Genomic DNA, 21,565 nt, shown 5'->3' with positions numbered 1-21,565 from the left:
CTCAGCCACAGCACCTTACTGACCCCCGATCCCCCGGAAAGGGGCTGGAGACCGCTGCGCCCACCCCCCCCCGGGGGTGCCCAGGCGGCTGTGGCAGCACAGCTGGGAGGGGGACCCTGGGGGTCCCCGCTCAGCTGCCCGACCCGGCCCGAGGGGTGCGGGGGGGGCCCCACCCGGGCCCCGCTGCGGGATGCAGCACTGGGATGCGCCGCCGCCACCGTTTCCCCCCTCCCACCCCGTTACGGGCGCACGGCGCCGAGGGGGGGACACCGCGGCGGCGCGCGCGCTGCCTTCATCCCCCCCCTTTTCTCCTCCCCCCCCCTCCCTCCTCCTCTTCCTCCTCCTCCTCCTCCTTCTCCTCCGGGAGCGCGCTCGCCCAGCCGGGAGCGAGCAGCCGGCGGGAGGATGCTGCAAACGGCGGCGGAGCCGGGCGGCTGGGCAGGTAGGGCGGGCGGGGGGCGGCTGGGCCGCGGGCCCGGAGAGGTGCGGCCATAGCAAAGTTATCGGCGGGGGGCGGGGGTCGGGGGGATGCGCTGGGGAGACAGCGCGGAGTCGGGAGAAGGGATGGATGCCTGCCCGGGGGGACGCTCCGGGACCCCCGTCTCCATCCCGGCTCTCGCCGACGGCGCCTGGGAGCGGGAAGCCCGGCTGCGCAGCGCCGTGCACCGGGGCGAGGGCGGCGGAGCCCCCGGTCCCGCTGACCTCCCCCGCGGGAGGTGTCGGGTCAGGAGCGAAACTTCTGCAGAGGAACTTTGCCGAAGCCCCGGTTGCAGCCCCTTCTCCCTGCGTGGGGCCGCCTTTCCCGCGCCGAGCGGGACCCGCGGGGGTGCGTGGCGGGCGGTGGCGTCCCCCAGCTCATCTCTGCCAAGGTGTCCGCGCCATCGGGGCGCACGGCGCGCAAGCCCCCACGCGTGTGCGGCGGGCCTGGGTCTGCCGGCAGCGCCTGGGCCCGGGCGGTGATTGCCGAGGTGCCGGCGCACGGCCGGGGGGGTGCGGCGTGAGCGGGGCAGGCGGGCGGTGGGGCCGTGGCCGTGGGCGCCACCCGGGCCCCGCTGCGCCGCTCAGGGTGTCGGGGTGCGCGGTGCACCCCGCGTGTCCCGCGGCTCGGCCGCAGGGTGCCCATCGGCTGCTCGCGTCCCTGCTTTGATTGAGGCGCGGAGAGGTTTGCGCTGGAAATGGAGCCGAGGCTTTCTGGCTGTCTCCACAAGGGGTACTCAGCTTTTAAAGAAAAGGACTTTTACTGGAGCCTTACAAAAGGGCTTTCTGTTAGCGATGTGGGCAGCGAGAGGTGTCTCGGGGTGGCTGCAGCCCAGGGCAGAGCAGGGTCCTCCTGGCCAGGCATGCGCCTGCAGGGTAACCCGCCGAGCCGGAGTGAACTTGGCTGCAGAAGTGGCATCCTCAACCGTAAGATGGCCCGCTGTCTCCTTAGCTTTTATCAATATACTTTGCTATTAACTCGAAGCAGCAGTGAGTTATCGCTGAAGGTTTGACAAGCTGTGCGTCGGGTGGGGTAGGGCTGGAGCTCTCCTCTGCCCGAGAGCAAACCCTGCGGATCCCGGAGAGCAGGGCTGTGCCGGTGGCTGCCCTTGGCAGGGCAGCGGCAGGGCTGTTAGTGCCCATCACCCTGAATGTGCATGTGGGAAAACAACTTCTTGCACGGAATCTGAACTCCCAGCTCTCCCCAGCCCGTGTGGCTTTTTGTTTTCAGACTTAAAAAGTGTATCTTAAACACAGGAGATGATTCTGCATGAAGGAAAGGGGTGTAGGGCCCAGCTTTGCACTCCTGGGAGCCTTAAGGGGCTTCTAGCTTAATTCACCGCTGTGAAGGGGATCAGCATCACCTCTGCTGCCACTTCGCTGCTTGAGCTGCCTGCTCCTGCAAGGGCTGGACGTGCCCGCGGGTCCCATGCAAGCTGGCAGCACCCTCTGCCCTGAGCGGAGCAAGGCAGCGGTTTTCAGTGCAAACATGAGGCAGGAGCTGCCCTTGTGCTGCTCAGCACTGCGCAAAAATCATCTTCATCTCCCTGATTATCTGGGATGTCTGATCGGGGAGCTGAGACGTTTTGTGTAAGTCGCTGTGTCCGCATGTGGGGCATGGTGCCTGAAAATAGCATCAATGGGCAGTGCTGCTGTATGTGACAGTCCGCAAATAAATGAGGCTCTGTCCCCGGCTGCCAGCCTGGCCAGGAGTTTCTGCAGCCAATGCAAGCTAAATCCACCATCATTGACTATTTTTTTTTTTTTTAAGTGGATGCAGGTGTTTTCTGATGGAGCATCCAGCCTGGCATCGGCTTCTCTGAGTGCTGTTTGTCACTTGGCTGAAACAGCTCCGTGGGGATGGGAGGAACTGCTCTGGTCCCTCGGTAGCTGCCGGTGTGACTCTGCTGAGGAGAAACTCCTGCCACATGTAGGGTTCAGGGTTGGGCCGGTAGCAGAGTCCTGTGGAGTTTCTTGCTTGTTCTGTAATCTGCTGTGTGCATTAAAAGAAAAAAATGTATAGTCCTGGATGTGGACCCTGTATGTAGATGTAGAGAGCTTTGCTACGTTTATCAGGGCAGTGGCATCACACCGAGTTGTGACTTCCCACTGTGCATCTTGTGCTTGAGCATCCCTGAGCTCTTGCATCGCACTCTGCTCAGCTTAGTCCCTGGAGCCGGCTGCTCGTGCTGCTGGCTGCTTGTGTTTGGCTTTGATGAAACATCCAGCCTCCAGTATGGATAAATCAGCAAGTTGGTTTAATAGTCCTGAGAATAAGAAATATTTGTGGGGCCGGTGGGTTTCTGGCCTCAGGGCCTCATCCCCACCGCTGGACGCGTGTGTCCCAGCCACAGTGGGCGATGGTTGGGGGCCCGGCTGCTTGGCAAAGGCCGACAGTGAACCCGTGCAAGGAGGGGTCATCCTGCTTGAGCATGTGCTGCCGGCTGGATCGGGGCTACCTCTCCGTCCCTCCCCTCCTGCCTGGCTTCTCCTGTCTCTTCCAGCAGGAAGAGGCGAGACACCCAGCTCAGATGTGCCGAGTCTATTTTTGCTGGCAGGAAAGAGTACAAATACCGCAGAACCTGAGGCGTAAAACTGAACTGGATGCACAGCAACGTCGCACCCAAAACTGCGGGGTTTCCTCTCCCGCTTGCAGTGCTCCCTGCCGGGTTGTGTGTTTGGGGGCTGGTTCCCTCTCTGTGCTCTCTGTTTGTGGCTGGTGTTGGCTGCCTGGCGTACCCCGCCGAGGCAGCATAGGACGAGGCTCCCATCGAGGTGCGGCTGGGGCAGAGCTGTCCCAGCCCTTTCCACCCGCATCCTCCTGCTGTTCATCCCTGCGGGTCAGCGCTGGGACCAGCATTCCCGAGCGAAGCCTGGAGCGATGTCACAGCCCCGGCAGAGCAGCGCCAGGGGCTTGCCCGGCTGCGGCTGTCCACAGCCATTCCAACCACAAAATACTCAAGGATTGCCCCAGCATCCTTGAACGTTGACTGGTGGCCGGTACAGGCACCCTGGTCTTGGGACAGTTCTTTGGTATATTTCTGGAGATCTCCCCCTTGCTTTGGCTTTTATCTGGCATTTCTGAGGAGGTCTACATATTTCTAAAAGTTCACAGTATAAGTTTACTCCTGAATAAACAAGGACCTTTGTATAGATGCTCTCAATTGAGCACTGAGCATGTTAATCAAGTTGCTTTACACTGTTGAATTTCCAGGACTGGAAGCAAACCTGTCCTGGAAGCACGGGGCAGTCTCCAAAGTGGGCTTGGCTTAAACATCACAGGAACAGAGAGCCCCTCTCTGAGCTCCACATCCCATCGAGCGACTTTTCCTCTTTCTCAGCTCAGTTGGGGCTGGTGTTTGGATTCTCCGAATCCAGACCCCGCAGTTCTGCAGCCCCATAATCATTCCTAGGGAAAATAAAAATGGAAAAACGTGTGCCCAGAGCAGAGTGATGAAGCCCATGAGGGTCTATTTGTCAATTTAGAAACAATATTGTGATGTACAAAGGCTGTTTCTTAGTCTGATGTTCTGAGATTGCTTCCAAAATAGCGTCATAATTTATGTGTCAGGAAGCCCCTGTCAAGAATTATATCTGTGCTCTCAAGGAAATCCAGTCTGCGGCTGCATGGTAGCAAGTGCTCATTTTTTATTAGAACCACAACAATTTACTTCCAAGTCGTAAAAGGGAACCTGCGTATTTAAGGAGCCTCCTTGAGCCCGAGCCTCCTCGAGCCCATAGCTGCTCTGTGGGCATGGGACGTACCCAGGGAGGGACCCGTTCCCATGGGGAGCTCTGCCGGCCTTCCCCGGGATGCCGTGGATGCAGGGTTTTGTCTTTCGGAGGCATTACGTTCGTCTTCCACGGCCAAACTGCTGGTGGGGTCAGCCTGGCTGGGGCGGTGGGGCTGGCCCAGGGCAGGGGACAGGCGCTGAGCACCCCGGGGCTACGGGCGGTGGGGGGCTTTGCTCTGCAGAGCCGTGGGGCAGAGCGGGGGGTCCCCTGAGCACCCCCGCCTTCACAGGGCCTGAAGGCGGGGAAAGATCCCCCTGCTGTCAGAGGGCCGTTTATAGTTGGATTTGGTTTTTTTTTTTTAAAAAAACCACCACTTTTTTCCCCCTGCAACGTAAACAGCCTTTTTTCCAGAATGAATACCCGGCCGAGTGCCAGGGAGAGGGGCTGGCGGCAGCGGGGGCTCTCGCGGGGCCCTGGGGAGGTGCTGCCCGCACGCGGGGGCTCCCGTGCCACGGCTACGGCAGCGGAGCAGCGTGGGGACCCTGGCTCCTGTGGGACCGAGCAATGGGCCAGGCCCTTCCCTGTGGGATGTAAAGCTCTTGGGGCTGCAGAGCCCGAATGGGGCAAGTCGGGGCTGAGCCCCGGTGCTGGTGGGGTGGGGGCAGTCTGGCTCCGGCTGGGGCTCCAAGCCCTCAGTGCAGAACAGATCTATGCTGCTTTGAAATGGGAACGTTCCTGAGCTGTGATTTTCCCTGGCCTAATTATGGAAATTTTTTAATTAGGTGATAAGAAAGATCACTTGGAAATTGCAGGGGGAACATTTTGAGGTTAAGTCCTAATCCATGCCCGTATCTGCCTGAAGACAGGAGCTGCTCCGGCTGCACGAGCCTCTGTAACGGCTGCAGCAGCCAGGGTGCCAAGGAGGCAGGGTGTCCGTGCCACCTCCTACGAGCTCCTTCAGCCGTCAGGTTTGATTCTGGACGAATTAAACCAATCTGGGTTTTGCTCGGTTTGGCTCCGAGCCCAGGCTGTCATTTCATACTCCATGGGCTCTGGGCTTGGTTGCAGAGATGCTTTCCCCCTGTGGAGGGGAGGTGCCTGTGGGACGGGGGCTGCTGGGCTCCGCTCAGCGTGGCCGTGGGGAGCGGAGGGTCCTTTGCCAAGGTCCTTCATGGCTCCTGCTGCCATCTTGCTCCAGGTACTCCTGGCTCCATCCGAATGGATCCCCCGCACTGGGCTGGATTCCTCCCCTCCTGGACCAGGCGGAGCTGGTGGTCCAGAGGGAGCCCAGGTGGTGCTGGCTTTGGTCCGTGTGAGGCATCTGCGCCCTGCCGGTCCCCCAGACCCGCTCAGTGCAGTGTTCCTCCTGCTCCCAGCCCAACACGGTGTGTCTCCGAGGACGTGGGAGTCAGCCGGTGTCAGCAGGTCGAGGAGCCCTGTAATGCTGGGAGGGGTGAAAGACAATAAATGTGGGGTTTATCACTTTCCTGTAGCTTGGCCTAGGCTGGCAGAGCGAGCTCTGCCAACTCCTCTGCCTGCGGGCAGGAGTCTGCCTCGGACCCACTGGGCAGGGGACGGGCTGGGGCATCTCTGGGAGGGATCCGGGGCAGATGCCACCAGCCGCCCGCCGCGCAGGGCTGTGCCCAGCGCTTCATTTCCAGTTTGGGTATTTCTGGCTCTGACCTCTGGTCACTTGCTCTTGCTCCGCATTGGCGGGGGATGAAGGAGCTGTTGAAGGTGGAGTGGGTTTTGCTAGCGTAAGATCACAGGCTGCTTCTCACCTTCCTTTCACCTCCCAGTTCTTTGAGACCTCTGCTGCCTTTGAACTGGGAAAAGTACCGCAGCCCACTGCAGCGGGGAGCAGCAGGTCACCTCTGTAAAACTGCACAGCAAAGGGCCAAGAGCTTTTTGGGGTTGTTTTTTTCCCTTTGTCTCTTGGAGCAGAAGAGATGAGGGACTGCTGACCTGGGCCTTGCAGGTGCTGCGGTGCTGCTGCCCTGGCCATCCGGCTGTTCCCTGGCCCCCACCGAGCCCAGGACCGGCATGGCAGAGGGGCCAAGGGCCACCAGAGTGGTTACTGGAAACCAGACCTCAGAGCGGGACCCCAGCATCCTGGCCAGCTGCTTTCGGAAGAGGAACGGAGCTGGACAGGTCCTGGCCCGATCCCGCCTGGGGATTCATCCCGGCCGCAGGCGGGCGAGGTGTGCCCGGAGGGATTTCTGGTCTTGAAACACTTCAAGCTCCCTCCTCCGGGCAGCAGCAGTTCCCAGGGGTGGTGCCCATGGCAGGACCCTGCCACAAGCCTTCGGAGGGGCTGGTTTCCCAGGGTTTCCGTGTGCCTGGCCGCAGCCTGCGGGCTGCCAGGGCTCGCGCAATGCTCCCACTGGCGAGTGGAGCAGGAGCCTCCTGCAGCAGCCAGCTCCGTCCCTGCAAAAGAGGGATGTGTGCGGGGGAGCTGATCACTCTTCCCTGCCAGCAGCCAGGGAGCCCCTCGCCCGGCTGCCCTGTCCCATCGCCATCCAGCTGGCCGGTGCGGCGTGGCCTCTGCTTCCCCAGGGGAGGTGGCAGCAGCCCCGCCGCCAAAGAGCATGAGCATCCTGGCTCTGCCCGGCGCGGCGCATCCCGTCCCTGAGGCACAGTGACACTGAACAGCCCCTGTGCTCGCAGGGGCTGCTTCAGCGCCTGCAGACGGGGTCAGAGCTCTGTGGGCAGGTGTTTCTCTGTGGCCCTGACCAAGCAGCTCCCTGAGGGTTTTTGTGGATGTGGGTAATTTCTAGCACCCGACGTTGCGCAGAGCTTTGGCATTTGGTTCCCCGTATGACTGTGCTTCAGTAATTCTTGGTGAGCCCAGGCAGCAATTTGTGGCTATGGATCTTCAGCAAGAATTCCCACCATGTTAGCAGAGAAATAATTGAAGGCTTTTTGTCGCTCCTTCATCCAGCACCAGCACTGCCCGTTGCACTCTCCTCATTTAATCTGCAAGTCACAAAGATATAAAAAAGAAGAATGGCGGCTGAGAATTAATATTTTAACCCTGCTCTGGGACAGACAGAGGTGTCAGGGCTGGCGCGGAGGACGCAATGCCCTGTCCCTGCCAGGGGCAATGCCAGCCCTGTGAGCCCCTGCCTAAAGCCATGCCTCTGGCAGGGCTGGGCTGGCCCGAGCGCTGCTCATCGCCGAAGCAGATTTCACTGCACGGTTGCAGACAGTGGGACCTCATCCCCCAGCAGCATCTGACCCACCTCTGGAGGGGAATCGGTTCTCTAGGGCCTTTCCAGCCCTTCATCCATGTGCCGAGCCTGGTGGAGGAGATGCTGATGGGGACCATGGCGGTCCCTGGGGACACACACCTCATGTTGCATTCCTGGAGAGCAAAGCAGAGCAGCCGGGAGCCTCAAGCGTGTCGCCCCACACACCCCCAGCCTTTGGGGGGGTGTCAGTTGTTTATTGGGAAGAGAAACAACCACAGCCCAGGTGAGTCTGTGTTCCTCCAGGCTGTATTTTTTTGTTTCCTGAAGTGTCACTGCTGCTGTTTCTTTCTGTCTGTCTGTCATCTGCTCCCCTCACCCTGCCCTGGCCCTCCCAGGGAACACGTGCTGCAGGGGATGCATGCACAGACACTGTTTATCTTGGTCGGGAGCGCTGCTGCTTTGCATTTGTTTGAAGTGCTGGAGGCATCTCAGCACAGAGCCTGACTGTGCGCTGGGAGTTGGGAGTTTCTGCTAAGGAGCCCTGAAATGTTTTTAGGAAAAAAAAACATTAAAATCCCGAACAAGGGAAGCTTGTTACTGAGCCGGCGGGAGATGGGGGAGCGGCACAGAGCGGGCTCCTGGCAGGACTGAGGGGGCGACCCTGGGGGGCCTGGCAGGGGTCCCCCCCCAGCAGCAGAGCCCTCCCGCCCATTGCCAGGTGCGCTTCGTCGCACACAAGGGCAGAGCCTATAAATATCCCAACTCCAAATTTTCAAGAAGCGTTAGGAAGTCTCCAGGCTTATTTTTTAGCACTGTTACGAAAGGGCTTTAGAGGATTAAAGCATGCCCAGATTAATCTGTGCTCTGGGAGGCGCAGGGTGCGGGAAGGGAAGCTCTGACACCCCAGGGATGTGGTGCCGGGGGTTCACCGGGGCTCCTGGGGTCACTGCTCCCCATCCCACAGCAGCACGGCGTGGCAGCAGCAGTCGGACTGTGGGGCTGTGGCTGGCGGGACAGGGAGGGATGCTTCAGCAGCCGCCGTGTTTCCAGTCCCCTGCTCGCCCTCCAGCCCCGCTGGGCACCCCAGGCTCAGCCAGCATCTGTAGGGTTGCAGATTTTCACAGCTCAATGTCAAATTTCTGTCCTCTCCTGTTTCCAGAGGAGGTAATTAGCAAACAGGTATAATAGCAATTTAATAAGTGTGCCAAATTAGTGAGCCAGTCGTGGTGTAGGGCACACTGTGCCTTTGGAGGAGCCTTCCGTGGGGTGGGGATGAAGCAGGTGGCCTTTCAAATGGGAACACAGCAACCCCCTCGTCCAAGCTGGGGGTCAGGCTGTTGGACCCGTGGCCACATGTGAGCTCATTCCTGGCTGGGAGCTGCTGTGGGGCTCGGGGAGGGACCGGGGGCAGGCACCCCAGTGTTTTAACCCACACTGATATCTCGCCTCCCCGGACAGACATGGAAGAGAGGTGATTTGTGCTGCTCCGTTACCGCGGGAAGGCACGCGGCGTTGCGGGGCTGGGAGCTCGCAGGGCAGGGTGAGTGCCAGTTTAGGCAGCGGATGAGTCAAAGGGATTTACAGGAACCAAGCAGGCACCGGCGCCTCCGGATGCTCGTGTGATGCCAGCACTGCTGCAGTGCCCGCGCTGCTCCGTGCAGGCAAGGGTGCTCCGGGCTGCGTGAGCGCGGCCCCGGGAAGCGCCGAGAGGGGCTCTGGCTCCAGCACCTGCCCGGGTTTGGCCTCTGCTTAGCAGTGGGAAAGCTTTTTAATTCATCCTTGGGAACATTTCCCCTCCTTAGGACTTGGGTAAATCCTCTCTTTGGCGAGGAAGGCGGTGGCAGAATCCCCCCCACGAGTGCCCTGGGGGGCAATTTCCCACCGCCCGCACACACCCAGCTAAAGGAGGAGCTTTTTTCCCTTGTGCTGGTTGCGAGGAGCCCGACTCCTCTCAGCCCCAGCCAGAGATAACGCTGGCTGTGAAGTGACAGGTGACAGCGGGCTGGGGTGGATGGAGGCAGCTGCCTGCGCTGAGGCCTGGGGGGGGGTATCGGCCGGCGTGGAGCCGCAGTCCTGAGCAGGGTCCCTCCCCGGGGAGGGTGACGGGGAGAGGTGCTGGCTCACGGCAAAGTGCCAGCTGCATCGCTAATAAAGAGCCGTCCCACTGGAATACTAATTAGCATGGCGCTGCACGAAGCCTGTTTTGGCTGCGGACGGAGCGAAGGGCGGCCGATGGCGGGGGGGCTTGCGCGGACGGCGGGGATGTGGCTGCAGGACGGCGGTTGCCGGTGCTGGCGGGGTTGCAGAGGGTCATGTGTGGGGTTGTGCAGCGGCCGCAAGCAGGGCGGTGGGCTCTGCCCCCAGCAAGGGATGCCTTGTGCGGGCAGGGCAGGCAGGGTCACAAAGATGCCTCTGTGGAGAATTTGGCCTCTCCCTGCCTGCCCCGGCCCCTGGCAGCACTTCTATGGGGTACGAATCAGTATTCAAGAGCAGGAAGTCCCCAGAGGTCCCAAACCTCGGCAGGGCAGGGGTCTCACCCTTTCCCCAGCGCCGCCGAGCCCTGTGCTGCAGCGGGACCGCGCACGGGCACCCCAGCACCCGTGGCCGCGGCCTGGAGCCCTCTGCCTATTGCTGAGGCGGGTGCCAAAATTTCTGCCTTTCATCACCTGCTGACAAGGCGTTGGAAAAGGGAGGATTTTTTAAAACATAAAACAAATAAAATTAGGTCTTCTGGTAAGGGATTAAATTGGTGCCCTCAGCTGTATTTATAGAAGGTTCAAAAGTAAATCTGTTCCCAGACTGAATAAATATTTTCCTCAGGCAGGCGCAATCTTCAGTTCATCTGTCTTGGAAAGACTTGAGTGAGAGGGGAATTGATTTTCTTCAGCTTGAACAAGGCAAGCAACTCTAAAACCCAGATAGATAGTGAAGTCCCATTATCAGCTAAAATGGGGAAGCAGCTGGGAAGTCATTAAAGGAGAGTGAGAACGAAGCCGCTTTGGGGAGGCGGCAATTCCCCCCGATGGCTGGGGCTGCCTGCCCCGGGGAGCAGCTTTGGAGCCGCGTCAGTCCAGCCCATGAGAGCATTTGGTGACGCTGGGTGACCATCTGCCGTCATCACCAGCAGCTCTCCAGGGGAGACGGGAGCGGCCGGCGCTGGGTGTACTGGTTGCACTGGTCTCGCTGGTGCAGGGACCACCTGCCAAAGGCCCCGTGCGAGGGAGGTGGCACAGGGGACCTGGGGCTGGCTGAGCCGGGATGGAGGGGGATCTGTGCAGGTGCGGTGGCAGTGCCAAGGGTGCGGACCTCAACCTCTGCTCCTGCACGGATCACCCAGAGGTCTGGAAATGCCGGCAGCCAGGTTGGCACCGCCGGGCACGGAGCCACCCAGGGCTGGAGCATCTCCCACCACGTCGGGCTTCAGCGCTTGGGCGGCTGATGTGCTGCGGCTGCCTTGTCTGTAAAGATGAGAAGAAATTCATGGCACATCCCTGTCACCATCCCCAGCCCCCCGGGACGTGGCCGTTCATGCGGTCCTTGGGCTGCCCGTGCAGGCTGGGCAGGGCCGGTGCCCCCACGCTGCTGCTGCAGGTGGCCCGGGCAGAGGTTCCCTCCAGCAGTATTCGCCCCGTCATTGGCTTGTTTCACAACAGAATTCCAGCTCGAAGAGCTTGTTAATTCAAGCCGGCACCTGGTGTTTTCAGACATCGGTTACCACTAAGACAAGAGCTTAGTGCTTTGCTCTTGACAAGAGCTGCTGCCGGGTCAGCTCCAGCGCAGCATGAACTGCGCAGCGAGCGCTGCCGGGGCTGCCCGCGCCTCCCGGCTAACCGGGGCTGTGGCACTGCCCTTCCCTTTTCCCGGGCCATAAAGGAAGAACTAAAAGGGAGAATTAAGAAAAAGCCAAAGCCTTTGGCAGCACTGTCTGATTTCTCCTCCCTGTTTTCCAGAGGAGAACCGCATCAAGCGGACACTTGTTTGCAAAAGCTCCCCAGCGCAGGTGGGCAGCCCGGTGCCTGGGGGGGCGGGAGCGGTGGCGGTGCCGGGCGAGGGTTTGCCGTGCGAGCTCTGTCCGCCCTGTGCTAAAAAAAGCCACAAGATGAGCAAAATTATCCGCTGAGTCACTAATCATTCACCCGCTGCTTTAGTCACCAGCTTTCCCACACTGGGGGGACGTTCGCTGCTGAGGGGGCACAAACGGAACTGTAATCGCGTTCAAGAGATGTGGCTGCAAGAAATAAAGAACTGCTGCCTCACGCGCAGCTTCTGACACCAGGTGGATCATCGCGCTCTACGGGCACCGGAGGTGCTCAGTTATTGACGACTCCCTAACGAAACCACTAATTAATGGCGTCTGCATGCTGCGGGCGAGGTGCGCTCCCTGCGGAGGTGGCGGCAGCGGAGCAGCTGCTGCCCGTGTCCCACGACAGCACGGGTCACTGCGCCCCGGACCCTCGCCACAGGCATCGCAGCTCCTGCTTAGGGACACGAGCCGCTTTCCATGGGGTGCTGGGGTGGCGGGAGAACCCCCTGCTCGGGAAGGGGTGATGGGGGTTGGAACTGTGGCTGGGCGATGACGGTGGAGGCACATCCGAGTTCCTGGGACTTGGGAAAGCAAAGCTGCCTCCTGCCTGCATCACCTGAGCTGGAGGCTCTTGTCCTTCAAGCAGAAAATCCTGCTGGAGAGCTGGGATTTGCCACGCTTCTTTCTCAAGTCTGTGACCTGGAAAAACTGAGAAAGGACTGAGTCAGGGCTGCAAACCTGCCTGTGAAGGCGTACGGTGGGAGCCAGGGCTGCGGGCTCCCCCCATAACACAGTTTATTCCCCTGGCCTGGCGAAGCCCCGGTCCCCTCCTGCTTGCCCTCTTACCCGGGTGCCAGCAGGAGCCTTCTCCTGGGGGGCTGCAGCACGCTTCACTCTGCCATTTGCCCCAGAGCATCTTGGATGAGGAAAGAGATTATTGCTCAGGTGTCAACATATTTGCAGCTGCAAGCGCAGAGGGATGGATGCTGGCAGGGCTGCCTCCCATGCTGCTGGGGGGGCCAGGTGGGTGTCACTTTGCTGGAGCCTCCAGACAGAAATAGCTCCCTGCACAGCCCCATTTCCAGGGAGCCTGCGGGGCCGGGGAGCGGGAGGCAGCAGAGCGTGGTGCTGTGAGGAGCTCAGCATCGGCTGCTCCGTCCCTGGAAGAGGCTCTCTCTTGCGTGGGGGTCATTGCTGCGGGGGAGAAGGGAGCTGGAAGCTGTGGGGTAGGCCTGAGTCTGCAAATCACTCCTGCACGCATGGAGCAGGGGCCTCTCTGGGTGTGGTGCAAAACAGCACAGGACAGGGCTATGGATGGGCCTTAATCTGCTCGTGCCATGCCGCCAGGGCTAGAGGGGACCAGCTGGCACTGGGGGTGTCCTGTCCTGGAGCCCAGCCTCGCCACGAGGGATGCCCCAGGGCAGGCACAGGATGCTCCTGGCCGGGCATCACATGGCATCTCTGATGCCCATCCGGCTGGGTTGGGGACCTGGCTGTCCCCATCGCTGCTCTCGTCTGACCTGCCCCAAACCAGCTTTTCTCCCATCCCAGGCGGGTGCCGGCGTGGTGGGGCTGGGCCGGGCAGCCCTGCAGCGCCGCGGCTCTCAGCCTCCCTGGCTGCTGGTGCCTCCCTGTCTCCCCCCGCGCCCAACACGAAGAGCTCTTTTAGCCGAGTAACCCCGCCGTGCCGGAGCCAAGCACAAGTGAAAGGGCCTGTCTCAGCGCAGGAAAGAGCCATAAAGGGCCTATTTATGTAGCTGGCTCCTCGCAATGTTTTCAGACACAGCCCTCGCATGTTTTCATAACAGCAACGCCTCCACCTCTTGCCAGCTGCCAGCAGCGAGGAGCCTTTTGCCGCTGTCCTCTGCTCGCGTCCCCGCGTGCCTGGGGTCCTGGGTGGCCACGATCGGTGCCGGGGCAGCGCCGGGCTCGGCGGGGCAGGCACGGGGCACGGGCGCTGCAGGGCTTGCTGCCTGGCGCAGGGCTGGCACGGTGCGCGCCTGCCGCTCGGCGATGCTCCAGCCGCCCTCCCCGCTTAGCCAGCATCTGGGTAGCGTGCAGGGCTGCAGCCAGCGTGGGGGCATGTGTGCTGGGGCCAAAAGGAGGAGCCCCTCTCCCACATGCCTCTGGGGTGTGTGCTGCCCCTCCGGCTCCCATCCCCCTGGGAGCAATGCTTGCCCCGGGGGAGCGGTGAGCTCTGGCTGCTGGGGTTCCCGTTGGGATGCCGGCCGCAGCACACACCCCCAAGGCAGCCTTGCAGGGCCGTGCCTTGGCTGCGTCTCCCGATCCCCTGTGCAAGGGTGGCCCTGCGCCCACTCATGAACACACCCAGACCCTTGGCACGGACGGGCTGTGTTGTCTGGCGGCCGTGCGTCCCGGGGGGCGGACTTGCCAGCACCTCTGCCCGGGCCACCTCGCCGCCGTGTTTCCCATTGCCTGGAATTTGCTGGCAGGCAGCGCCGAGCACAGGGCTGTGTCTCGCACCGGGCTGGAGGAACAGCAGCTCCCAAGCTTCACCCTGGGAGTACCCCTGCAGAAGAACCAGCCTCTCCTCCAGCCGTGGCTCCCGTGCTGCCCATCGGCTGAGCACAGGGGTTGATGTGAGCTGCCCTGCCTGTGCCCAGCCCTGCCATCACCCCCGTGTCACAGCAAGGCAGCCCCTGTGGTGACAGCGCTGCAGCAATCGCAGTGTCACGCGTGCGGGGTGATGTGGGAGGCAGGTGAGCAGCAGAGGAGGGAGCTCTTTCCCATTCACCTATGTGCGGGAGGGAGGCAAGCACCGGGTGCCCAGGCTTGCATGGGGCTGAGAGAGGCTCAGGTGCCCCAGCACCCTGTGGGGACCCCGTAACCTCTCAAGCTCTGTCCTGGGCACAGGGCAGTGACGGGTTCCTTGTCCCCTTTGGCGCGGTGGTGCAGAGCGGGTGCAGAGCTGCAGCCCCAGGGCACCGGCGCTGGAGCGGGAAAGGAAACAGGCAAAATTTCCCTAAGCGTGGGGAGTGAGTCCCAGTCCCATCACTGGTCCCTCCTCCTGCGCCAGCCAAGCCTGAGATGGGACCTGAGCGTTGTGCTGTTGCAAACCTGCCTGGAGCCTCCCCGGCCCCTGCAGCGAGCCGTCTGCAGCGCGTACCGTGCGCGGCAATGCGTGCCCGGGGCCGGCTGCTCGCAGCCCATGTCCACGTGTTTTCCATGGCGGGGAGACAAGTAACTTTTCGTGAGTCCATTTACGAATTCCTTTCGAACAGGAAAGCTGACCTACTACAGCTCAATTAAACAGCGTTAATGGTGCTGCCCAAATAAATATTAGAGCTGCCACCTGCGCTGCCAGCCAACACTTGCTGCCTTTTGGCCTTCTCAGAGCAAAGGTTTCTTGGTTTAATTGGACACACGTGCTTCTCTCCTGACACCAGTGACCTCTGCTACAGCAAAGGATGCTCATGCTGCAGCGACTGGGTTCCTGCAACTTTATCCTGGTGCTGCAAAAGCCGGGGAGTGAGTCCATCCAGCTCGCGGGAGCCACAGGCTGCCGAGCTTGGAGATAACCAAAACAGCGTGCGGAGAGGAGGTGACTAATTCAGGCCACGCTTATCACCGAACTGATTAAAGCTGAGCTCTAAAACTTTTTTATTCTTCCTTCTGTTCTCTAGCCAGCGAGTAACGTATAACTTCATTAGTCCATATCCAGGAGACACTGAAAGACATGGACAATTAATTATCATCTGTCCCGTTTAATTTCCCTGCCTGTCAGTGATGGCTTCCCAGCGGTTCACAGACAAGTCAGCCTTTCAAGATGTGAGCTGAGGCTGAAGGCCAGCTCTCCTGCAGCGCAGCTCCCGCTCGCGCAGCTCTGTGACGGTACCCTGGCGCCCCCCTTGATTTTGGGGAACCCCTCAGTGGCATCTTCTGGTCCTTGCTGCCGCCAGGCTTGGGGGGCTTGGGCATGCTGTGCTGCCCCCCGGGCTGTGGGACCACCCAAGCAGGCTCAAGGCTTTAGGGGCTTGACTGGGAGGACCCAAAGTGCTCCCACATACCAACGTGCACCCCGTGTTCCCCAGCAGCCAAGGAATGGCTCCGCATTCCTCCCCGGCCGCCCCGAGGCAGAGCCCTTCCAACACCTGCAAGATTTTGTCACGGTCTGGAGGGTGTAACAATTCTGCCAGATCCACGCAAACACCCCGATTACCTGGCTGAGGCAAATCCCCCGTGGGGCCGGCTGCTTGCCGGTGCCTTTGCCGCGGGGCCGGGCTGCCGCGCGCCGCGGCGGCATTCGGGTGCTCCGACCCGGTGAGAGGCGTCGGGGTGCCCCAGTGGAGCAGGGTGCAGCAGGGTGGGATGAGTCACCCCGTCACCCAAATACCTGCTGTGCTGGATCCTCCTGAGAGCCACTGCTGGCAGCGTGGAGCCCGGGGTGCCCCCGGTCCGGCTGGTGCTGCCGGGCTCTGACCCCCCTTGGGGCAGCCAGGCCACGCGCCCCAAGGCCTTGGAGCAGCCAGCAAAAGCTGCAAAACCTGGTGGAGAACTGGTTGCTGACGGTTAATAAAAATGAGTAAAACCAATTAAAAGGAGAAGGACAGCTCCCGCGAGGCGGCTCAGGTAAGGGGTGAGGCGCCGGAGCCGGCGGTGATGGGCATGGCCGGGCTGTCTCAGACCAGTCCCCCAGCCTCGGCCGGCGAAGGGGGTTCTGGGAGGGGTTTTGGTAAACACCTCCAAATTTCTAGAAACAAATAAAAGGTTGCAAGAATAATCTCTACGGATGCATTGGCTGGAGGCGTTGCTAGTCGAAGGCAGCAAGCGCCGACTGTCCCTCCCTAGCCCAGGCATGAGGCTGGGGTGCTTGCAGAAGTGAGGGATGCTTTTGGACCCTGGATTCTGGCTCCTCTCCTCCCCACGGCACCAGCGCCATCGTGCTTTGCCTTCCTCAGACCCGTCCTTCCCCCTGGCACTGCCGGGGTGGCCGCGTCCCCCTCGGCGCTGCCCTGGTGGGGTCCAAAGGCCAGGCATGGGGCTGATGCTCCCACAGCCCCCAGGAGGGCGGCAGCAGTGGGTCCCACGGGGTGCTGCCCGCACGGTGCTCGCCTCAGATCCTGGTTACTAATTGCTCTGCAGAAAGCATTTCTCACAAGTTTCTTTTATAAGAAATGGTAAGTGCAGGCTTTGATTTAGCTCTCCTTTTCCTTTCTTTCTTTTTTTCCCCCCCTTCCTACCCCGCATGACGAAATCCTTTTGATCGTGCCGGGTTCAGACTCTGTAACAAGCATCTCTGTTTGTATTGTGGGGTTGTCAGCGTGATAACATGACAACGCGTCTCCTCGTTGTCTCACACACAATGAATTATTTCTTCCACTCTTTCTTTGTAGCGTCTCTGGGATAAATTACTGCTTCCAGTATTAGCAGATGGGCTTGTCAACCGGTGAAGCATCCTTAAACTCTTAGATTATATGCTGCCCAGCACGGAGCGCCGGCCACTGCGGCTCAGCCAAGGCTGCAGTAAACTGTTTGTGTGGGGAATTGTCAGGCTGGCTTGAAAGCAAATTGCTTTGCCAATTTATTTTCTGTCCTGTATATGAACGTATTTTTCTTAAAGGGCTGCTGTCACATTAAATATGGAACTGCCAACTGCAGGCATTAAAAAATCATGGGTCGTCCCATTTTCCTTCCTCCCACTCTAAATTCTAAGAAAACAATAAATTTGGGATTCTTTTTACTTGTCATCTGCCTTTCAGCTAGAAACGCTTTTTCAAGCTCTTCCCGGCAGTTGGGAGGTTTGGGAACTTCAGAGCCGTGACAAGTGCTGCAGATCTGGGGCAGGTTGTGCCAGGGCAGATCAGCAGAGGGGCAGCCCCTCGTGCTGCGCTTTCGGTGCGCTCGGGCTTTCTCTCTTGGCCCCTTCTCGCCAAAGTTCAGGGCTCGGTGGGCAGCGGTCAGAGGGCAGACCTGAGAGCCGGCCCAGTGACAAAGCCCTCGGGGAGCCTTTAGTTCCCAGGGAAGCTCATGGGACTGAACCGTGTGCTGGAAAGCAAATTCTTCCCAAATTTGACCTTGAACACGTATGTTCATCATTGTCAAGCCCGATCCTGCTGCCTGTACTCTGCCACATCTGCTGTGACCGATGCAGAAAATGCTGCTCCAGCCTTTATCTTTCCAAGCACTTTTTTAGGGAAGTTAATGAAAGGAGTTTTCTTATATTTTTGACAAAGTTTCATTTTTAAAGTGTGTTTTTATACAGCGAGCATACTGCTTAACTGGGGAGGGAAACGGGCCATTTGTCAGAATGACTGAACAACCTCGTGGTAATTCCTGTAATGCACCTGAGAGATCTGTTTGGAGGCAGTTTTCATTTTTGGCGAGGTGCTTTTCCTTCTCTCAGCTGCGGTGAATCCCCTTGTCAACAGCTGCCGGTGGTGGGTTACACCCAGCTCAAGGGCAGCCCCAGCTGGGCTGAGTTTGGGAGGGGTATAAGAAGGGGAGGGGAGCAGCTCACAAAGGTTTTGGATGGGTGTCCTGCTCGGCTTCCCTGCTCCTGCACCCTGGCATCCCTGGGCAGGGACTGCTTTGCCCTCTGCCAGCCTGGCCCCCTGCGATGCTCTGGTAGGTCCTGATGTGCTGCTTTGTTTTGGGGGGTGGTCCTCGCCTGGGGAGAAATTGCTTTAGCTTTGGTGGTGTTTGGTGCAGCTCCCTCTTGAGTTCAAGCTCTTCTGTGAGCGAGCTTGAGATGCAGGGAGAGCCTCTGCTGAGACACGGTATTTCAGTCCCAGTGGTTAAAATACAGGCAGCATATGGTCATGGAAGTAATGCAAAGTCTCTTGCCAGTCTTAACTTTTTAATGAAAATAGCTCTCAAAGCTACGCTTTAATGGCAGGCTCGTGGGTCAGCAGGGCTCAGCTTATTTACTGTCCCCCGAACCACTGAGCTCCACTGCGTGGGCTCCAGAGCCTCCTCCATGAGATCGGGTGTTTGATAACTTTTATTTTAATAAAGCAATGGGCTTGTTTTGATGGACTGATCCAAAGCACTACATGGATTTAAACAGATCCTGTTGCAAATATCTTTATTTGATACCCCTGCAATGACTGGATTTCAAATGTCACTTGCTTAGTGCTATGAAATATTTAATTTAGGCTGTAATACAGTAGCCTGCAATAGCTCTGACTTAAATTGGAGGTCTCCTGCGTTAGTCAGCAGCTACCCACAAACATGCTTAAAAGTCAGTTTCTGCCCTGAAAAGCTCCTGACCAGATGCAGGAGTGAGGGGAGCCGGGTGGGAAGACCCTGCCTGCCTTTGCCGTGGGCTCTGGGACCCCGGCCGGTTGCTGTAAGTCGTGGTGGTGGGTGTCCCCGCCTCTGCCCTGCTGGGGCACTCGTGGGTGGGGAACGCGACCGCCGCTGCTGCCACCACGATGCTCGTGGCTTCGCGCCTCTGGTGGCGGCTGCTGCTGGCCCAGCCTTTGGCGCTTGCGGTGGGGGCGGTGGCTCGCTGGGAGCTGTGGCAGCCCCTTTCCCAGTATCGGGCACTGGGGTTAGGACCGCGCTGCGTGGCCGCGGCAGAGCTGCCTCGGGCACGGTACCTGCGCGTGGCTGGGCTCAGAGATGGAGCCTGTGGTGGTGTGCCCGGGTGGGCTGGCTGGGATGCTGGCCCTGGGGAAGGGTCTCTTCTCGCCTGGGAACAAACGCTTTGAGCGGTGCTTGCCTGGCGAGGCCTCCGAGCTTTGCTTTCTCGCCTTATGTGGCTCTAGCACAAACCCAGCTGCAATGAAATTTGGTTTGGCTTTGCAGAGGGAGCGCGACTGGCCGGTGCTCTCTGAACTGGGACTTTTAATGTTTAATGTGATAATCTCGTTCCGAGTCCTGCACATGTGGTAAATCATCTCCAGGAATAACCGCAGTGAGCAGCGAGAGGGGCATGAGGTGCTGCTGGGGCTTGGACCTTTCCCCATGGCATAATGTGTTTCTTTATATTTTATTTTCCAAGGGAAAATAGTTCCAGCAAGTTGAGTGTGGAGACTGGTAGTGAGTCCTGGACCTGCTAGTGGGGGTGGGGAGCTGGGCAGGGGTTACCTCGAGCAGCATGTGAGGGACAGTGCAGCTCCAATACCACCAAAGCTGTGCAACATGTGGCATCACCTTGTTGTTTATGGGTCTGTGCGAGTTGCCACAGGGGTCAGGGCTCTGTTGGGGCGATGGGAGCCAGCCATGTGCCTAGAGGAGATGTTGCTGCCTCACAAGTGGAGTCTGGATTTGATTTCAGGGAGATTTGGGAAAAAAAACTCTTTGTAGCAGCTAGGAAGAGCTAGCAAGTAGCAGCTCGGCCAAGACTTGCCCCGTGGCTGCATTGGGTTGCACTGCTTGGGTCTATTTTAAGAGGCAAGCAATCGCAGAGGCAGGAGAGCAGCTAGAGCTGTCACCTACCAGACCCCTTTGGGCAGCACTCGTCTGGTGGATGCCCGGTAATTAATGGTGTGCCAGGGTGACATCCCTGCTTTCTCCCCAAAGCTTAGCTAAATCTCCTGGTTTGTTCCTCTCCTGCTGTGACGCTTCAGATCCCACCCTGCTGGCTCCTCCCTGCCCTGGACGATGCCCGCGGGCAGCCAGCTCTGCCTGCCGGCGTCCTCCCGGAGCTCTGTGCCCTCCTTGAATTCTGGCACCGTGTGACGGGTGTGTGGGGAGAGGGCTCGCTGCTGGGCAGCTGCACGGAGGGCAGGCACAGCCCCTGCTCGCCACGGGTCTGTAGTGGGTGGCTCTGCCCTCATCTTTGTGCTGATCACAAGAAACCTGCAGGATTGTGCGATCCTGCAAGCCCTGTGCCAGGCGTTCCTCAGCTGGCAGCCTGCGGCGCGGCTGGGGGAGCAGCAGCCGGTTGGGATGTTGAATTGCTGGTGCCTCAATCTTTCCCCTCCTGCTGCTCCCTTACACTGTGATAACATTTACAGCTGAACCCCTGGGGGCAAAATGTCAGATCCCCTGCCTGTGTTTGCTTTGGTTTCATTCTCCGCTGGTGTGAGAGCAGGTGGGTCACTGCTGGGGGCTGCCAGGAGCCCACCCGCCCCACTGTCACCCACCCCAGGGGAGGAACGGGACCCGACTGTGGCATGTGCCCAGGACAGTGTGCTCACCAGACCCAGCACCATCTCATTTATAGTTCTAAAAAGCACACCCCGTGTGCCCTGCCTGCCCTGCCACCACGTTTTCTCTCTCATTACCCCACATTCTGCCAGTTTGGTCCCTGCTGAAGTTGATTCATCAACTTGTTACTGATGTGGTCTTAGAAGCTTCAGGTACCCTGGGATGGGACCCGAGAGGCGCTTCCCAGGTTTTGGCTCCTGGGGCAGATGGATATATTCTCTGGACCATAGGAGAAAAGCAGCGTTGTTCCCTCCATGGCATCTCCTTCAGTTTGGGTTTTAGCTGTCCTCGCTGTTTGGGAGCAGGGCTGAGATCTGCTGATTCAGGGGACACACAGCCCTGTGCTGTCAATGATCTCTGATGCACAAACGAGAGGACAGGCACAGCAGCTCCGGCGAGCCTGTGCGATGCCCTCTGCGTGCCTGGGGGGCTGCGGCACCTCCCGCTGCCCTTCAGTGCGTGGGAGCAGGGGTAAGAGCCAGCCTGGGCCTTTGGGGGGCTTGGACCCAAGGTCTGAGGATGGTCTGAGCCCCCTGAGCGCCCTGGTCCCCGTGACAGGAGCCACCATGCATCCCTGAGCTCTTTGGGAGGTCTGGCTCATGCTAATCCTTGCTCTGACAATGGATGGATTAGGCACTGATCCTAAAACATGCCTCACTCTGGCATTAGTGGAGCATATGTTGGGGCCGGGGGGGGCAGAAGGGGGCTAGTTTGATGCTGTTATGAAATGCTGAAAGTGATGTGGGTATGGCCAGGGCCCTCTGAAATCTGTGGTCTGCCCATATCTGCTTAGCTCTTAGTCCAGGGCATCAGAGCATCTCTCGATGCCGTGGCAGGTCTCTTTAGGCCACCTCCATCCCAGGGGGCAGAGCCACCCCTGTGCTCACTGCGGCTCGTTGCCTTTGCATCCCTCTACCAGCGGTGCCCCTTTATGAAGCTGCCCGGGGAATTTTCTGGGTCCGACCTTAGAGGCAGCCTGGGAAGCTCCCCCATCTCCCCGTTCACCAACAGAGCTGATGTC

General features: G+C 59.6%; 1 protein-coding gene across 2 annotated transcripts in view; it reads left to right on the top strand.

Moving 5' to 3' along the window:
- The first annotated feature begins 376 nt into the window (after window positions 1-376).
- Window positions 377-21,565, top strand: part of ZNF385C (zinc finger protein 385C) — an 86,762-nt gene continuing 65,573 nt past the window's right edge. For both annotated transcript variants that reach the window (XM_075116854.1, XM_075116853.1), the window contains exon 1: window positions 377-442. In XM_075116854.1, the coding sequence (XP_074972955.1) occupies window positions 406-442 (37 nt within the window). In that variant the 5' untranslated portion in view covers window positions 377-405. The remainder of the gene's footprint in view (window positions 443-21,565) is intronic.

Source organism: Phalacrocorax aristotelis, chromosome 23, assembly GCF_949628215.1.
Source record: "Phalacrocorax aristotelis chromosome 23, bGulAri2.1, whole genome shotgun sequence".
Classification (NCBI taxonomy): Eukaryota; Metazoa; Chordata; class Aves; order Suliformes; family Phalacrocoracidae; genus Phalacrocorax; species Phalacrocorax aristotelis.
Note: the sequence above shows the minus strand (reverse complement) of the source record. Positions and strands in the feature narration are given on the sequence as shown.